Genomic DNA, 16,903 nt, shown 5'->3' with positions numbered 1-16,903 from the left:
CTTGCGAACCGCCGATATGGGACAACTATAGCACATACATAGCTGCCAGATAAACCGAACGATCGGAATCAAGTTCTTGTATGGGAAGCTTTTCATTTGACGAAGTATTTTCAATGAATTTGGCATCCATTATGGTCCAAGGCAGGGCTACCATCTCCGAAGAAAATTCTCTAAAGATATATGTATGTATGATATGCCATACAAACTGTTCGATTAATATCAATGTAAAGATGTTTTTTTACTCTTCCCTGCTACAAGAAATGCACCTCTGAAGGGTATTATAAGGGATAATGCAAGTATAGGTATATTTTTCAATAACCTTTTTTGACAAATCACGCGTGAGTCATGGCAAGCTGTCATGTTATTTTTGTCGTACGGCATTTCATCATAGATGGACTTCTCCTGAACAAAATTTATAAATCGTTCAACTTTATTACGTAAACTCACGTTCAGTAAATAATGTGTTTTGCGCGCTTCGCTCAACTCATGGGCAACATAATCGACCTCCTGACCGTACTATTCGCAACACCATCACCCAACTTGATACCCAGAATTCGTTCTTGGATAACATTCGACCTAATAGACTACGTCCAGCACGTAGTAAAGAAAATATAGCAGCCGTAGCCGAGACGAGGCGAGAGTAGACACGAAGATCGTAGAGAGTCAATTTGGCGCCGTTGGCAGCAACTCGGACTGACGGAACGGATGGAACGACTTCACGCATTTTACGTCGAGATCTTAAATTGAAAGCGTACAAAATACAGCCTGTGCGTGAACTGAAGCCGCTCGACCTTCCCAAGCAACATCACTTCGCTCTATGAGCTCATAAAAAGTTTCACGAAGATCAAACGTTTTTAAACCAAACTTTGTTTAACGATGATACCCATTTCTGGCTCAATGGTTATGTAAACAAGCAAAATTAACGTATTTGGGACGAAGAGCAACCTGAAGAGATTCAAGAGCTACCATTTCATCTAGTAAAAACAACGGTTTGGTGTAGTATGTGGGCCTGTGGACTCATCGGTCCATATTTCTTCAAAAATGATGCCGATTAGAACATAACCGTGAATGGCGATCGTTATCGCGCCTTGAGAACTGATGATTTGATGCCTAACATTGAAGCTCGTGATCGCGGTAACATTTGGTTTCAACAAGACGACACCAATTTCCACACATCACATCAATCAATGAATTTATTGAGAGAACACTACGGTGAGTAGATAATTTCACGTTTTAGACCAGCCGATTGGCCATCAGGAACATGTGATATGCCACAGTTAGACTTCTTCCTGTGGGGATATGTAAAGTCTAAAGTCTATGCGGACAGTTCCGCTTTGATTCAAGGCCTTGGAGCAAAACAACGCGCGTGTCATTCGCCAGTTACCAGTCGAAATGCTCGAACGAGTCATCGAAAATTGAACTTAACGGATGGACCATCTGAGACGTAGCCGCGGCCAACATTTGAAAGAGCAAATCTTCAAAAAAAATAGGTGCCAAAGAGTGTTCTTTCGAATGATAATAAAGATTCCCCATTAAATTTGAAGTTTTTGTGTTTTTTCTTTAAAAAAGTAGGGAATCTCGAAATGGATCACCCTTTATATTGGTTATATCGGACTACTATGACTATACTATATATAAATTTTCTCTATTTTTTCTTTAAAAAAAAGTAGTGCACTTCGAAATGGATCACCCTTTAGCTATAGTGCAACCAAAGTTAACGTTTTTTCTTCTTGTTGACTATATCGTTCAATTTTGCAATACACTGTTATTTGCGTTAAATCTCATTGCTTTTTAATTAATTTATCGATTTTTTATTGATATTTATTTCGCATAATTAACTTAACATACATTCAGATACACATTCATTTTTACAGATTTCTGACTTAATTGATTTATTTGCGCAAGCATTTAATAAATTTCTTTTGTGCACTTGTACATACATAAAAGCATACGTACATATGTATGTATGTGTGTATTGTTTTGTGTAAAAATTTTTATTCACATTTCCATTCAACAACTTCCGCCGACAATGCATCGCACAAAAATTCCTGCGAAGGTCAAGCGCTTTGCATTACGCATGCGACGCGTCGCACCGCACAGACACACATACACGGGTATGTATGTATGCAGTTGCATATGTATGAATGCGAAAGGCAATTGGCCGCGCTCGATATTTTCAATTGTATCGCCCATCAACGTTAATCGAAGCAAATTAAATTGTCAATCTTGGCGCGGAGGCAGAGGCAGCGCCAGCGGTGGCAGGCAGCCGCAGTGAGTGCAAGCAAAACTGTCGTGTGAAAAGAATTTTTTGTTTACTTTACAAAAAACAACAACAAAAAATCATAAATGTGTACATAAATGCACGCATAAAGTGCGAAATTGATTGCGCTGCGTTTTCTACATATTTGGCAATGCGGAAGCGCAAGTGGTCAGCGCCTCTCAAACTGTGCTGAATGGAAGCGCTTATTTAGAACGTTGAGAGATTACTGTTTACGGAACAAAGGATGTTTCTGAGTCGTTTTGTGTTTTAAACGCTTGTATTGCTATTGTTGAACAGGAAAAGTTAACTGTAATTTTGGCGCGTTAGAATATAGGGGCAATGGACTTGGCTGGGTTTTAACCAACTCATAAAGGCTTCTGTTTTATGAACGCGATTTTTGGTATAGATTTGATTTCGCAAGATTGCTTTTCTTCTATAAATTACTACATTGCATTGGAAATAATGTGAAGTTAAAGCACTTATCAACTCTGTGCTAATTATAGTAATTTCAAATGTGCACAGTCTATGTATAAAAGTTTGTCAAGAAATGAGATCAGATTTTTAGAATAGGCCAAAGTTTGGCTGCCACATCAGATATACATAACTTATAACATTTGATTTTGTACTCATACATAAGTATTTTAAAAACTTTCTATTCAACGTAATTCAAAACAATAAGAATCATGAATTTTGGTTGCGCCGAAGACATAACCTTCACAAATACAAACGATTCCTTATAGTGATTGGTCAATAGTGTCTCGATCTGAACAATTTCATCGGAGATTTCATGATTGTCTTAGTCAAAAGCACGTCAATTATATAATTATACACGTTCTCCAACGTGTTTTTTTTTGAGTATTACAACCATCGCGGCAAATCTTAGGAGAAAGTTCTAAATTTTTAGAAACGGCACATAGTTTTATCATATAATATAAAGAACTGCCAACACAGTAGCACCCTAATAAAAGTGTTTATTGTTTCGAATAAAGTTCATAACTATGGAAGATAACAGCCTAATTATTACCCCAAGATTACTTTCCCTGATGTTGTAAAACCGGTTTTAAACTATTATTAAACTTTACGCCTTCTGACTGCCATTTCTTCAGCTTGATGCAGAACGACCTCATTGGGCTATGGCTCACATGAGAACAGGGTAACAAAAACTTGATTCATTCTTGGTTGCCAAGCCGGCGAAGTTTTACTGGAATGAAATCTACAAACTGCACTAAGATGATATATACAGCTGCGGTCAATTTCTTAGTAGTGTGTCAACGTAGAAGAGGAACTGTTAAAAAACTATAAGATATCGCTTTTATAAAAAAAAATATTTTTTACCATAAAAGCCCTAACAGTAAGTAAAACAAATCACAAAAAAAACTCATTGTTTAACTAGTTTCAATGAATTATAAATATATGAAAAAAAATATCAGGAATTTCGACGCTCAAAAACTTTACTTGTGTGCTTGAGATCATTGTCCTGCTGGAACATCCAAACAAGCGGAATTTCTTCACTGGTATACGGCAGCATGGTTTTCTGGAGTATTTCGACATATGGATCAACAGTCATGCTTTCCTTGATCTAATAAATGGAGCCCACACCTCGCCAAAAAAAACATGCCCAAACCAAGATACTCGCACCACTATGATTTACCGTTTTTGTTGTATATTTCGGCTGGTATTCGGTATTGGGCGGACGTCTTGCATATTGACGCGATCCTTTTTCGCCATATTTAACAATCTTCGATTCTTCCGACCATAAAATGTTCCACCATTTTGCCGAAGATCAATTAAAATTTCCTTTAGCGAATCAAAGGCTTTGTTCAACATGTGTTTTAAGCAATAACGGCCCTTTTCATGGATCGGGGGCCCCCAAGTCATGATTACACAAATGCCGGCATATAATTTAAATACTTCTAGGTACACTAAATGCGCCTTTTACCTCTGTAGCAGCCGCAAATGGAATCTGCCTTGGGTATCTGACAATGGAGTGAGACTTCTCCTACCTGCCATTTCTGGCTTGCTCCCACGTTTTTTATTACTTGATTGGTACCTGATAGCATTACATACCATTGTGGGTGAGCAACTAAGAATATTTTGGACTTCGACATTAGTTTTGCCCTCAGAAAACAATTTTTTATCAGGGCGCGTTTCTCAGGCGTACAATTCTTATTTTTCAATATTTCTAAATGAATAAAAGTTAAATTTTAACATTAAAACCGAAAACTTCAATTAAGTCAATTAATTTCATTTTTCAAACACTTCTTTCACACACTACTAAGATTTTGACTGGCCGAAAACGCGTTGCAAATAAAAAAGTCCCGCAATTGTAACAAAAACAACAATCCAAGCGAAACAAGTTGTTGCATGTTTTCATGTCAACATCTGAAGCTAACTTATTTTGAAATGCATCTCAACAAAAAAGTTGTATTAAAAAAGTATGATCACATACTTATATTAAATGAATGCCTAGCACTACTAAGAATTTGACCGCAACTGCACATTCATATGTACAAGTAGCTTCAGATGACAATGCTTTGAATAATAGTAGTGTACATACACATACATAAGTCGAACTGTTCGTGGCTTGTTTGGGGCCTGTGCCACTTATGGATCTGCTGTACGGTGGGAAGCAGCCACGACAGTCTTGGAACATCAAAACCTTTTCTCCATAAAGCGTTTTTGATGCTTGCTGCGTGCCTGCATGTCGCACCGTCTCAACGGATGTAATGCAGATGTTGTTAGGAGCAGCACCTCTTGAGCTGATTGTCATACAACGAGCTGTTGCATTCAGGTTAAAGAGGGGCTTGAGTGTGTCATTGCTGCAGGATGATTGGACTTCTGACGCTGATGTGGAGAGGGAAGGATTTCTAGTAAGCAGGACGCTTCTAGATGAAAGGGTTAGGAATAAGTGGCAAAATCGTTGGGAAAAGCCGTAACAGTCGAGTGACTTACGAGTACATTCAGGATGTCAGGTTTGTGGAAGGAAACCAGGACTTCAGATTCTGTCTGAGCTTGGGCTTCCTACTGCGCATAGACCTTTGAATGCATTCTTACATAGGCGAAATTTAGCGGAAACATCTGAATGTGTGTGTGTGGAGCACGCAATGAGAATTGGGTACATGTCATTGCAGAATGTCCAATGTACTCGGATATCAGGTACTTTGGGGGAATGGAAATTAGCTATACAAATAGACGGCTGGATGTCAGCAGTGTGATCTCCAGTCTCCTTCCTCCATTCCTCTCTAGTTGGAATGCCGGACGGGACGTTTGAAAGGTTTGGCTGAAACTTAAGGTTCGATAAGGTGTGATTTATGGGTGCGTGGGATGAGAGTATGGGGTCTAATCCCTGGTCACCAGTCCAGAGCCGTATGGAAGCTCAACTGGTAGTAGTTTTTGCTACGCAGACTTAATTCTGGTACCACAGGGAGCAGGAACTCTTGGAGTTCACTCCAAACTGCTCATGCGGACTGGCCCCTCGGGAAGTATCGTGGATAATTTTGTTACTGCTTTCTCAAGAAAGCAGAGCTCACAGGTAGCGAGCAGAGAAGTGACGAATCGAAGAGTGCAATAATGAGAGATAAACAAGCCTTTGAAATTACAACATTAAGAGAGAAAACTGAGCCACGTCAGCTAAGTAAACACACATTTTGTGAAAAAAATGCGAAAAATACGTATGTAAATTCTATTACCCAGTAGCTAAACACAACAATAATTTATTTTTTTCTTATGCAAACAAGGCACAACAACGCACACAGTAGATACGCGGTATTTACTCATATTAAAACTGATTAGGAAGCGCCACAACGAAAATAATATTTGCCAAAGCATAATCATCAACGACGCCGACGCCGACACCAACAAGAACAACAAAACCAATAACAACAGAACCACAAGGAATGTCGATAAGTGCGAAGACAGCAATCATGGGCTGGACTGCACTGGCTGGCTGGCTAGCTGTCTGAACGGCGCCATTTCAAGTGGTTGTGGTGAGTACAAACGCTGGAATGTCGCTGCCAGAATCACCTGCGTTGCAAACTCGCTAAACAACAATTAGCATAGTTTACATGACCGAGCGGCGATGTTGTTGTTGACGAGCAATAGAACACACACACACTCGCATATATGTGGTTAGGTATTTACAGTTCCAGCCTACGTATGACGAGTGAACATTCGAGTGCGTATGAGTCGTATATCCCGTTGGCTGTGAGTCAACCACCGGCGCAGTTGTGATTTTATCATGGAGAACAATGAAGTAAATGCCAGATAAATAAATTAATATGAATGCATTTGACTGCCGGCTAGCAACAAATGCAATATCGTGTAATTAATTAATTGCTAATTATCGTTGTGTTATCGATTGTGATGATTAACGCTTTCCATTAGGAATTAGAAAGTGGTGATAGTGGGAATAACCTGGAGTGCTTTGAACTTTGTTGCAGTGATTTTTCGCGAATTTATGGCATTTATTTGCATACCCATGACCATAAAGGTGAATCATCTTTTATTATCCTAAAGCGTAATGCGGTGTCACTGTTTCATGTGTGTGTTATTAACAGAATATTAATTATATGTGGGTACATACATAAACACATTCACACATACATATGTATGTACATATGTAGGCTTTGAGTCCAAGTTAGATTAGGTCACTCACTGTTGGCGAAAATATTTTTGAGAAAGCTATACATTAATTTTTACCTATAATGAATGACTCCAACTCATAACAGTTGTGTTATTATTGTACAGCCGAAATTTACCGATTTTCTGCGAAATAATCAAAATATTTTTCTTTCACATTCCTGATCAATGACTGCATAGTTTGTAAAATTCTGTTTATGACTATTAGCTATTTTAGTTTATCAAGAAATTCCAAAAATTTTAAGCGTGTTGGGCAAAAGTAATCAAAATTTAGAACAGTTCATCAATTTTTTAGCGACTAATTGTTTTTTTTTACTATAGCAACACTTGATTTAGTTGGCAATGCCACTGATTTCAAAATTGCAATACGATTTTGCAATTATTGACTATCTGTTATCAAAAAGTTATTGAGAATTGCATTTTGATAGATACAAAATTATCGATAGCTGTATTTCGATATTTAAAATTATCGATAGTTGCATTTTGAGAGGTCTGAAAATCATCGATAGTTTTATTTTAACAATTTGCAAATTTATCAATAATTGTATTTTCACGGTTCACCAAATTATCGATAAATGTGATTTGACAGATCACAAAATGATTGTTAGTTGCATTCTAACGCATCACAAAATTATCGATAGTATCATTTAGACAGGGAAATTATTATCGATAACAGAATTTTTACGATTCACCAAATTATCGATAATTGCATTCTAACACGTCAAAAAAATATCGATATTATTTTAACAATTTATTCGTAATTGTGTTTTGAAAGGTCGCACAATTATCAATAGTTGCATTTTAACAGGTCACAAAATTACCGATTGTATTATTTCGTCAGGTTAAAAAAGTATTAATAATTGCATTCTGACTGACTTTCTGAAATAACTAGTTTTGAAGGAGTTATATAAGGTGTTTAGATATACCGATATACAAGTATGTAAGTGGTTTCTAATTCGCGGTATGCTAGAGCTCTGCTCCCTGCTAATAAGACTACAGGGTTTGTCCGGAAAGTAATAGGACTGAGTCGATTAAAAAAAATTATTTAACCAATTGTTACAAGTATTGAAGGAGTCACGGCAGGTATAGCTTTGAGAGCCGAGGTGCATGCTGCTTGTATCCCCTCTATCGTTTCAAAATGCTCGGAAGATTGCCTCTTTGTCTCGGGATCATATTCAAAGATCCATGACTCGTCACCTGTGATTACGTTATTCATAAATTGGAGGTCACTTTCAGAAATGTTCAAATTTTGTTAGCACACTTCTACTCACTGCAATTTCTGGTCGACTGTGAGCACTTTTGGGCACACCTTACGCATGTTCAAGTGCTCAGTCACAATGCCATGAATCACAGATTTTGATAAATTTAACATCTGGGCAATTTAATACTGAAACGACGGTCTGAGTTCAAAAGTGAGTGTTTGTCGAAGTCGCAAGTCTCCCAGCACGCCCTCTACCGAAAATCAGTCCTCTAGCTTTCTGAACAAACCCTGTACTTATGAGACACAAAGTTATCATTGTTATCTAGACTTTCGTTAATGAAAGAATCTAACCTCACTGAAATTTTAGACCATAGTCTAGTCTTTCTAACCTAAAATGAGCAATAGCGCGTGCTTAAGCGAGAAAAGAGAGTCAAATTTTTGACATTTTGTTTGTAGTTATTTTCCTCATTTCTCTTATCTTTTTTTCCTAGTTTTTTTGGTATTTTTTTAGGAGCCAACTTCAACCTATTAAAAAGAAAACTTAATTTTCTTATATGACTTATTGTTGATATAGTTACGACGGTCGATATATGGAGTATTATATCTAAATGGCTGCCTGAGTCATGATTCAGAATGTTAGGGGGCACACCTGGTAGAATGGCCTAGAAAAAAGTGACTTTTGGGAAAGCCAAAGGTGCTCCATTTTTGCAGTGACTCCAGTCTTATCCGTGAATAGAAGCTAAAACAAGAAAAACTTTAACTTCGGCTGCACCGAAGCTAATATACCCTTCACAGGTGCATTTCTATTTTAGTAACTATGTATGTGTTTCAGAGATTACAGTTTGTATGGAAGATATATCGTCAAATGCGAAAGTTTTCCATACCTGCACTAGATTCCGATCGTTCAGTGTGAATTTCTTCGTATATATTACATTATTATCTTAGAAAATAACCTGTGCCAACTTTTGTGAAGATACCAACTTTTCGTCTACCAATAGGGAAAGTAGAAGTCAAAAAAGAGGAATCGAAGTCCAAGGAAGACGATATGGGTTTCGATCTTTTCGACTAAATAGTTCAACACTAAAGTTGATTTTGACACCTCGTAGCGGTCATGTTTGTTTACGGAATTGTGTCAAATTGCCATTTCATCATCTCGCGCTTTACTTTGGTACAACACTAGCAAATTGTACAAGATTATTACGCGAATTCTCGTTCTCTGAAAAATTCACAAATCCACGTTCATCGAAAAATCATCTCAGATGAGACCTATTTCTGATTTAATGGCTTCGTCAAGAAACAAAATGACTGCTATTAGTGTGGATCAAATCCTGGCGCACTTCAGGAAGCTTACTTGCATCTCAAAAACTTTACTGTTCGGTGCGGATTTTGGTATAGCGGCATCATCGGAACCTTATTACTTTCGAAATAACGCAGGAAATACCTTGACCATCAATAGCGAGCGCTACAACACAATGTTGACTGACATTTTTCTCGTAATTTCATGAAATTGACGTAGATGATTTGAAGTGGATCTCTATTTCCAAGAAGACGTAGCGCCGCCTCAAGCTTCACGTCTAAATGTTCACACCTCATGATGAAAAACTATTGCCTAGTGTCTAGTCTCCAATTCCGGAAATTTTTCGGTAAACGTTCGATGTGATGAGTTGTCGTTAGAGTTTAACCATGGCGAAGACGCTCTACTGAAAATTTGGTAAAGTACAATTTTGAAGTAGTATGACTCATTGTCCCCTTTTAGAGGGAGAAAGTCTGAGATTTTAACAAGTCATGGCAATTTTTGTAGGCTTTTAATTTTAAATTGGGTTAAAACTTTTTGATGACAAATTTCTGGAGGTGCGGCAGTAAAATCGATTGATTGAAACGAGATTACAGAGATACAGATACAGCACACAAAGCGTTGCCACAGTGCAGCTTTAGGTTTGTGCAATGTCTAACTGTTGGAAAAAATAAAAAGTTGCCAACTGCTTGCAAATTTTAAGTCAAATTTTATATTAAGAAGTTAAGAAATATAACTTAAATAAGGTTACCACCTTTTTACAATTTAATTCAATATAATTTTTAATATAAAAAACTAAGATAAGTAAAACTGTAGACGTTTAATCAAATTTGCAGTTAGAAAAATAATGTATACTTAATTAGAGTTGCCACCTATTTATAATTTTAATTTAATCATATTTATTTGTTTTTATTATAATATAAGAATCAAACAAACTTTTTATTTTATTTTTATTTATTTAGATTATTTTATTAGGGTTGCCAAATGTTAAATTTTACATTTAATTAAAAGTATAGCAAACATAAAATATCGCTAAAATCAAAATACAAGAAGAAAAAAATTTTTATCAAACGATTTTTTAGAGAATGGAAATAGAAAAATAATTTTTATTTAATTAGAGTTGCCAACTATTTATAATTTTATTCAATTAAAATTGATGTGATTTTATTATAATATTAGAATCAAACAATTTTTTTTCTTTAGATTATTTTATTAGGGTTGCCAGATGCTAAATTTTACCATTAATTAAAATTAAAGCGAATATGAAATATCGCTAAAATACAAAAAAAAATAAAAATTTTTATCAACGATTCTTTTGAAAATGGGAAAAAAATTAATTTATATTTAATTAGCGTTGCCACCTACTTATAAATTTAATGGAATAAAATTTATGTGATTTTATTATAACAATGGTATCAAACAAAAAATTTAACGAATGCTTAAAATATATTATTTTATTAGTGTTACCAGATGCTAAATTTTACATTTAATAAAAATTATATCAAGCATGAAATAACGCTAAAGAAAAAAAAATAATCAACGAATTTTTAGAAAATGGAAATAGAAAAATAACTTACTATATTTAATTAGAGTTGCCAACTTTTTATAAATTAAATTCAATAAAATGTATGTGATTTTATTATAATAATGGCAACAAACAAAAAAAAAGTAAATGAAGGCTTAAAATAATTTATTTTATTAGGGTTGCCAGATGTTAAATTTTATATTTAGTAAAAAATTTAGCAAATATGATATACCTCTATAAAAAAGATTTTTATTAACGATTTTTTTGAATATGGTTGCCACATGTTTGTAACATACTTTTTAATTCAAGAAAATCCATGTGATAAATACAACCTAAAATTTTGACTCATCAGCTAGACTCATTTTCAAGCTTCAATGTGTCTTTAAACTAAGTATAATCCTTGCTGTCAGCAAACATTAAAGAAAGACGCAGAAAACTGTGTCATTTTACACCGTTAATCACAGCACTTTATTGCTGTCATTATTGTGCCTACCAGATAAACTGTTAATTTTATTTATAACACCACTGCAATATTGCGCTTTGTCACTTGACAGCGCTTTATCTCCGACGCATGTATTGAGAAAAGATAAATATTGGTTGACTGTTGGCGTACTTCGTTCTTATTGGCGTTAATATGAAAAATGGGTATGTTAATTTAAGATAGCAAAGTACAACTTAAATTCTGTACGATATAAAAACAAAAGCAATAATGGTGTTGCTCTTCTTATCTAAATTGGTTATCAGGTTTTATAAACATTGGCATTTTTACAGAACTTGACGTCATCTGGATAATGGACTTGCTTATCAGCGCGAAAATATGCAGAATTGACTTGATTTTTTTTTTCGTTTGATACTTTATTTAAGGATTTCAGATAAGATATTGCCGTTAATTATTTGCAAAGTGTGTTTTCAATAATTAGAAGTTGATGCGTCGTAAATTGGAGAATCGAACACATTATGCCAGTTGCTGGCGGCAGTGAAAACGCCTCCTATGAGCATCAAGAGGTCCCGTTCCTGTGACAGTCGGGTCTACGGAAGCGGTAAGAACACAGATTTTCATCCGGCTAAGGACTGTCATCTCGACAGAATTCTGCCGCTACAACAACAACAACATAAAGAGGTCCTTCCTTAACTACTTCGACGACATAAGACAATACGTCGACCAGACTGCGGACGCACTAACCGCCATTCACAGTGGAGCCATAAATTCCTACTCTGTGATTGGAGTTCTTGGAGTCAAATCACCACCCATTGTAGAGTGGCCCTTGCGCAGCTTCGTTCTAGATACTTTTGCAGGTTAAACTCTTAGTTATCCAGAACCGACCCCGACATATCAGCATGCAACGAGTCCCCGCATGACGCTAACCACCTCTTTGCATGCCCAGCTAACCCTACACATTTGACACCCCTCTCCGTATGGTCTTCGCTCCCCGACGAAACAGCACATTTTCTGGACCTACCGTTGAATGACGACAATAACAAGTTATCTGAAGCTTACCAACAGTCCGGTTAAAAAAAATTATGTGTGGTCATTTTTTATTTGTGGAAGGTATATAGCTTCAGTGCAACCGACCTATAGTCTATTGTGTTCTCGCCTATATCATATATAGTCACAAAGGTCCAGTGCGCTGAACAATGTCTCGCTGGGCGCCTGTAGCCTTGAGCCTCCTTCTACATATTGCTGAGCAATCTAGAATCAGGTTTTCTGGAGTTTCTTGTTGGTTCCATATCGCAAAACCGGCAGTTTGCAAATGAGGCAATGCCCATATTGGATAAGTTTTTCTATCGCCTGCAATACCCAGTATAAAGTGCGACAAGGACACGAAATTGAGAGGGAGAGGTTGAATATACCTCTAAACCAAGCTAGGTTGTAACCTCCCAAAAGCAATTTGGAATGGCACATTACTGTTGCCTGCTGCCAATGCCGTTCTCTCCCCACTCTCTCCTCCGTGCGGAGCAACTACTTTATGGTGTGGGGTCCTACCGCAATCAAATCATGGCATGCATGGTTCTGTCCCCAACATCCTGGAAGCCGCAGCAGAGTGGGTTATTTCGTCGGTCAGCTCATTGCTATTCCTACCGACAGATTTCTGCCGCTACAAGAACAACAACGGCCGACAGTAACATTAAACTTCTTTGTGAAGTTTACCCTATCCGTCTCTTGGAAGAAGGACCAGTGGTGACAGCAAGGTTGCAAATAATGTATTAGAAATAATATTATTAACAATTTAAATTAGTTTTTGTGTTTTATTTTGTAATATCGAAAACAATAATTGTAAATAATTTTCAAAATTTCTAATCCCAAACACCGAATTGAAAAATTTAAAATAAATTTTAAAAATCAAATAGCGGATTGAAAAATAAAAAAAATAACTCCAAATACCTGGTTGAGAATTTTAAACCTGGACGTGCTTTCTTAGTCCATTCGACTAACAGCAGCAAAATAACGATGCCCGTACAGAGTTAAAAATAAAAATTTCGATTTTTAAATCAGATTTTGCATATGAAAAATATATTTTAATTTTTTTTCAACAATGTAGATTTAAATTTTCATTAAAAATTAAAACAAAAAATAATATTTACAATTTTTAAATCTGACTTTGAGTTTCGAAATTAAAAATTTTATTTTTAAAACTCGTTTTTGATCCTTAAACCCACAACCTTTAATATTCGGTTTTAATTATCATTGTATAATCCACGAACCTGTATATGTATATAATCTAATTAACACTCTAACCAGCACATGTGCTTGCCGCCAGACACTTTGAAGCACAACTGCATTACAGGAGCTTTATATGCAAACTGACATCTTTTTTATGTAGAAAGTCTTACGAATTGTGTAATTTTACCATTCAAATCAGTAAGCATTTATTTTTAAACTATGATCCAACCAGACACAACAATAAGTGCAGTGCAGTTGACAATATTGCAAGTAATCAGGAAATCGATAAATTACCATCACGTGTGTGTAGCGATAATGGGGTCATACTTCAGTTTCAAATTATAGCCTCCCCCCACCTGTTACCCCATAACATTGTGAAATCCTTAGTTTCGTGTTGCAAATGTTAAAATTTGCCAACCAAACAGCCTACAACAAGAACAAACGAAGTTATCTACACTAAACAATAAAAAACAGCGTTGCATTAACGACGTCATCAGTGTAAAAATAAATATCAAAGCATGTCAGAGAGTAACAGTGGTGTGATGGGTCATTGACCAAATTTCAGGCAACGCACAATGTTGAGCCGACTTCCCATAGACACAAACTACAAAAACTTGTGGGGTAATCATCAACAGCGTTGATGGAAAGAGCAAAACCAAAAAATTATGAACAACCCACACAACAACAATAATAACCGTTGCAGCAGCGTCTCCGCCACTGTCGCAAGCTTTAACAACAATGGACAAAACTACAAGGAGTGTGTGTACAACACATTAAACATAAGAAAAGCAAGAAACCAGCTTCAATACAAAAAAAAAAAAACCATCAAAAGCCAAAATGACTACCAACAACTAGCGTTTTAGCCGTTTGCGCGTGTCATTTTTTCCCCACTTTTTGTGCTTTGTTTTTGTAGTATTTGTGTACATTTATAACATTTGGATTTAAAATATACGTGGATTTGCTAGCTGGGCTCTTTGTGCCCGTCTGTTGGTCGTTGCTATTGGATCTGTTAGGTTGACTGTTTGCCAGCGCTTGTGTGGATGTGTGTTTCAGTTGTGTACGACTGCTTTGCTCGCTACTAGAGCTCTTCGCATTACGTCATTCACAGAAATAAACCAGCACACGGTAGAGCGCGTAGGCACGCATAACCAAAGAGCAGTGTATAAAAGGCAGAGAGTAGTGCTTCAGCACCGGTATATTGGACACAGTATCAGTTAACTAAAGAGCTACGGCATTTAGAGTAAGCGTTAAGTTGCGTAGGTTCGAAGTTGTCGTCAATTCCCAAAGCGGTTACGTTCTCAAGCGTTAGTGCTTGTATGGAGCGCAGCTTTGCATTTCATTCATAATCATTTTTAATGGTTCTAACACGTTTTTGATTTATGAGCGAAAAATAAACAGAAGGAAGTATATAATATACAGAGATGTATGTATGTACAGAACGGATTTTGACACCTACCTGAAGAATAATTTGACCATTTTCATTTTTGCGTGCGGCACCACAGCAAAAACAAGGACAGTTATCCAAACGCTTTAGCTTCGAAAGTTGGCAGCTTATTGTTTCCAACTTTCACATGTATGCTAATGCTGCCAAATGTAATTCCTTGTTCCAATAATGACAATCGAAGTCCAAATAAATGCACTTAGACATTACAATTGTAGCTATATTTGTCACAAACGCGTGTATACTATATGCACATTTACCTTGGCGCACAGCATTCGAGAATGCATTTGCTCTTCCTGCTTTGCACTAATTGGATTCTTTATTGTTGTTGTTGCAGTAACAAACAGCAGCCACAACCAGCACTATTTCTGTTTGCTTTTCTTAAATAACTTTTTTTTTGTCTTACAATTACTCGTTCAAAAATGTATGATTCATCGCACCTGGAACGTTGGTGCGGGATGCGCGACGTTTAATTTACAGCGAGAATAGACACACCGTGGACGGACCGACAGACGAGAACGTACATAGCAGCACACAAAAAATAAAACATATATACATTTGTATGCACATAACACTCACACAACACTGTTGAACATATAGCGCCAGCGTTCGCTATCCGAATTTCACTGAAAAGTATTACGAATACATATGACGTTTATGAATTTAATAAATTGCATGTTTTGTAAATATTAATTAACATTATTGCTGTTTTTGCTTGCGCAGTTTTTAACGGAAATATTTTTCTATTGATGTAGAATCACACAAAAAAAAAACGAAAAAACACTCGATACACGAAACAAATTGTGCAGCAACAATGAGAAAGCGAAAGCAAAATAAATTTACAATGTTGCCAGAAGAGTGCGCTGTTGAAAAGATGACGAACAGCGGCGCCTAGATACGAAGATTTAACGGCGTTGAATTTTCGCTAGGTGACAATTTTTTAGTTGGAAAAACATATTTTATTTATGGAAAAGTTTAGAACATCAACCCGAGTTTTGTGGTAAAATTGGTGTGGGGGGTTAGAGGTGGAGAGACTAACAATATAAGAAATCAAGATATGGTTGTTAGAAACTTGAAACGCATTGCTTTATTTTCCAATCTAAAAATATTGACTTGATGGAATGATACAAATTTTAATTTTGGTTTTCCCTTAAAAGTAGTCTTTGCGCTGAATAATTGAATTATGGGTTTATAACCCCTTACAAGTCAGAAAATCAGGAATCCTCGATTCCGTAACCGATTTATGGAAAGATCTGCAAGTAATTGTGCCCGGTATCATGGAGATTTTTCTGCCTAAAATGAACTCAAATCCAGACACAAAAAAAGTTAATCTTACAATACAAAGTTATTCTGACAAAACGGCAACATCAGGAAAAAAATTGTATTCTGTAAAAACATTTAAACTATGGAGTAGCCTATCAGATCCAAAGTTTTATCAAAAATTGTATTGCTTCGTTCATTACTTGATTTACACCTAAAATTCCATAATATTAGGTTCATCCATTCGGACGACATGACCCAGCCAGTGTAGCCGCTGTCTCTTAATTCGCTGAACTATGTCAATGTCGACGCATAACGCAGCTCATTATTCCATCGACTGCGGAATTTGCCATTTGCAATGCGCAAAAGGCCATGAATCTTCCGCAGAACATTTCTCCCGAAAACTCGAGCGTCGACTCATCAGATGTTGTCATCGTCCATGCCTCTGCACCATATAGCAGGACGGGAATAATGAGTGTCTTATAGAGTTTAGTCTTTATTCATCGCGAGAGGACTTCACTTCCCAATTCGCTACTCAGCCCGAAGTAGCAGCAAGATAGACGAAATTATCTACAACTTCGAAGTTATGACTGTCTGTCAACAGTGACTTGGGAGCAAAGTC

General features: G+C 36.4%; 1 protein-coding gene across 4 annotated transcripts in view; it reads right to left on the bottom strand.

The window, feature by feature from the left end:
* LOC126754246 (uncharacterized) overlaps positions 1–15,833 on the bottom strand; it is an 83,732-nt gene extending 67,899 nt beyond the window's left edge. Inside the window, exon 1 of one of the 4 annotated variants that reach the window (XM_050466247.1) lies at positions 15,037–15,833. Coding sequence is in view for 1 of the 4 variants with exons in the window: in XM_050466252.1 (XP_050322209.1) it covers positions 15,037–15,062 (26 nt within the window). In the remaining 3 variants the exon portion in view is untranslated. The remainder of the gene's footprint in view (positions 1–15,036) is intronic. The other 3 variants (XM_050466243.1, XM_050466246.1, XM_050466252.1) reach the window with 3 other exon arrangements.
* Positions 15,834–16,903: the final 1,070 nt, after the last annotated feature.

Source organism: Bactrocera neohumeralis, chromosome 3 (genome assembly GCF_024586455.1).
Source record: "Bactrocera neohumeralis isolate Rockhampton chromosome 3, APGP_CSIRO_Bneo_wtdbg2-racon-allhic-juicebox.fasta_v2, whole genome shotgun sequence".
In the NCBI taxonomy this organism is placed as follows: Eukaryota; Metazoa; Arthropoda; class Insecta; order Diptera; family Tephritidae; genus Bactrocera; species Bactrocera neohumeralis.
This window is presented reverse-complemented; position numbering and strand designations above follow the sequence as displayed.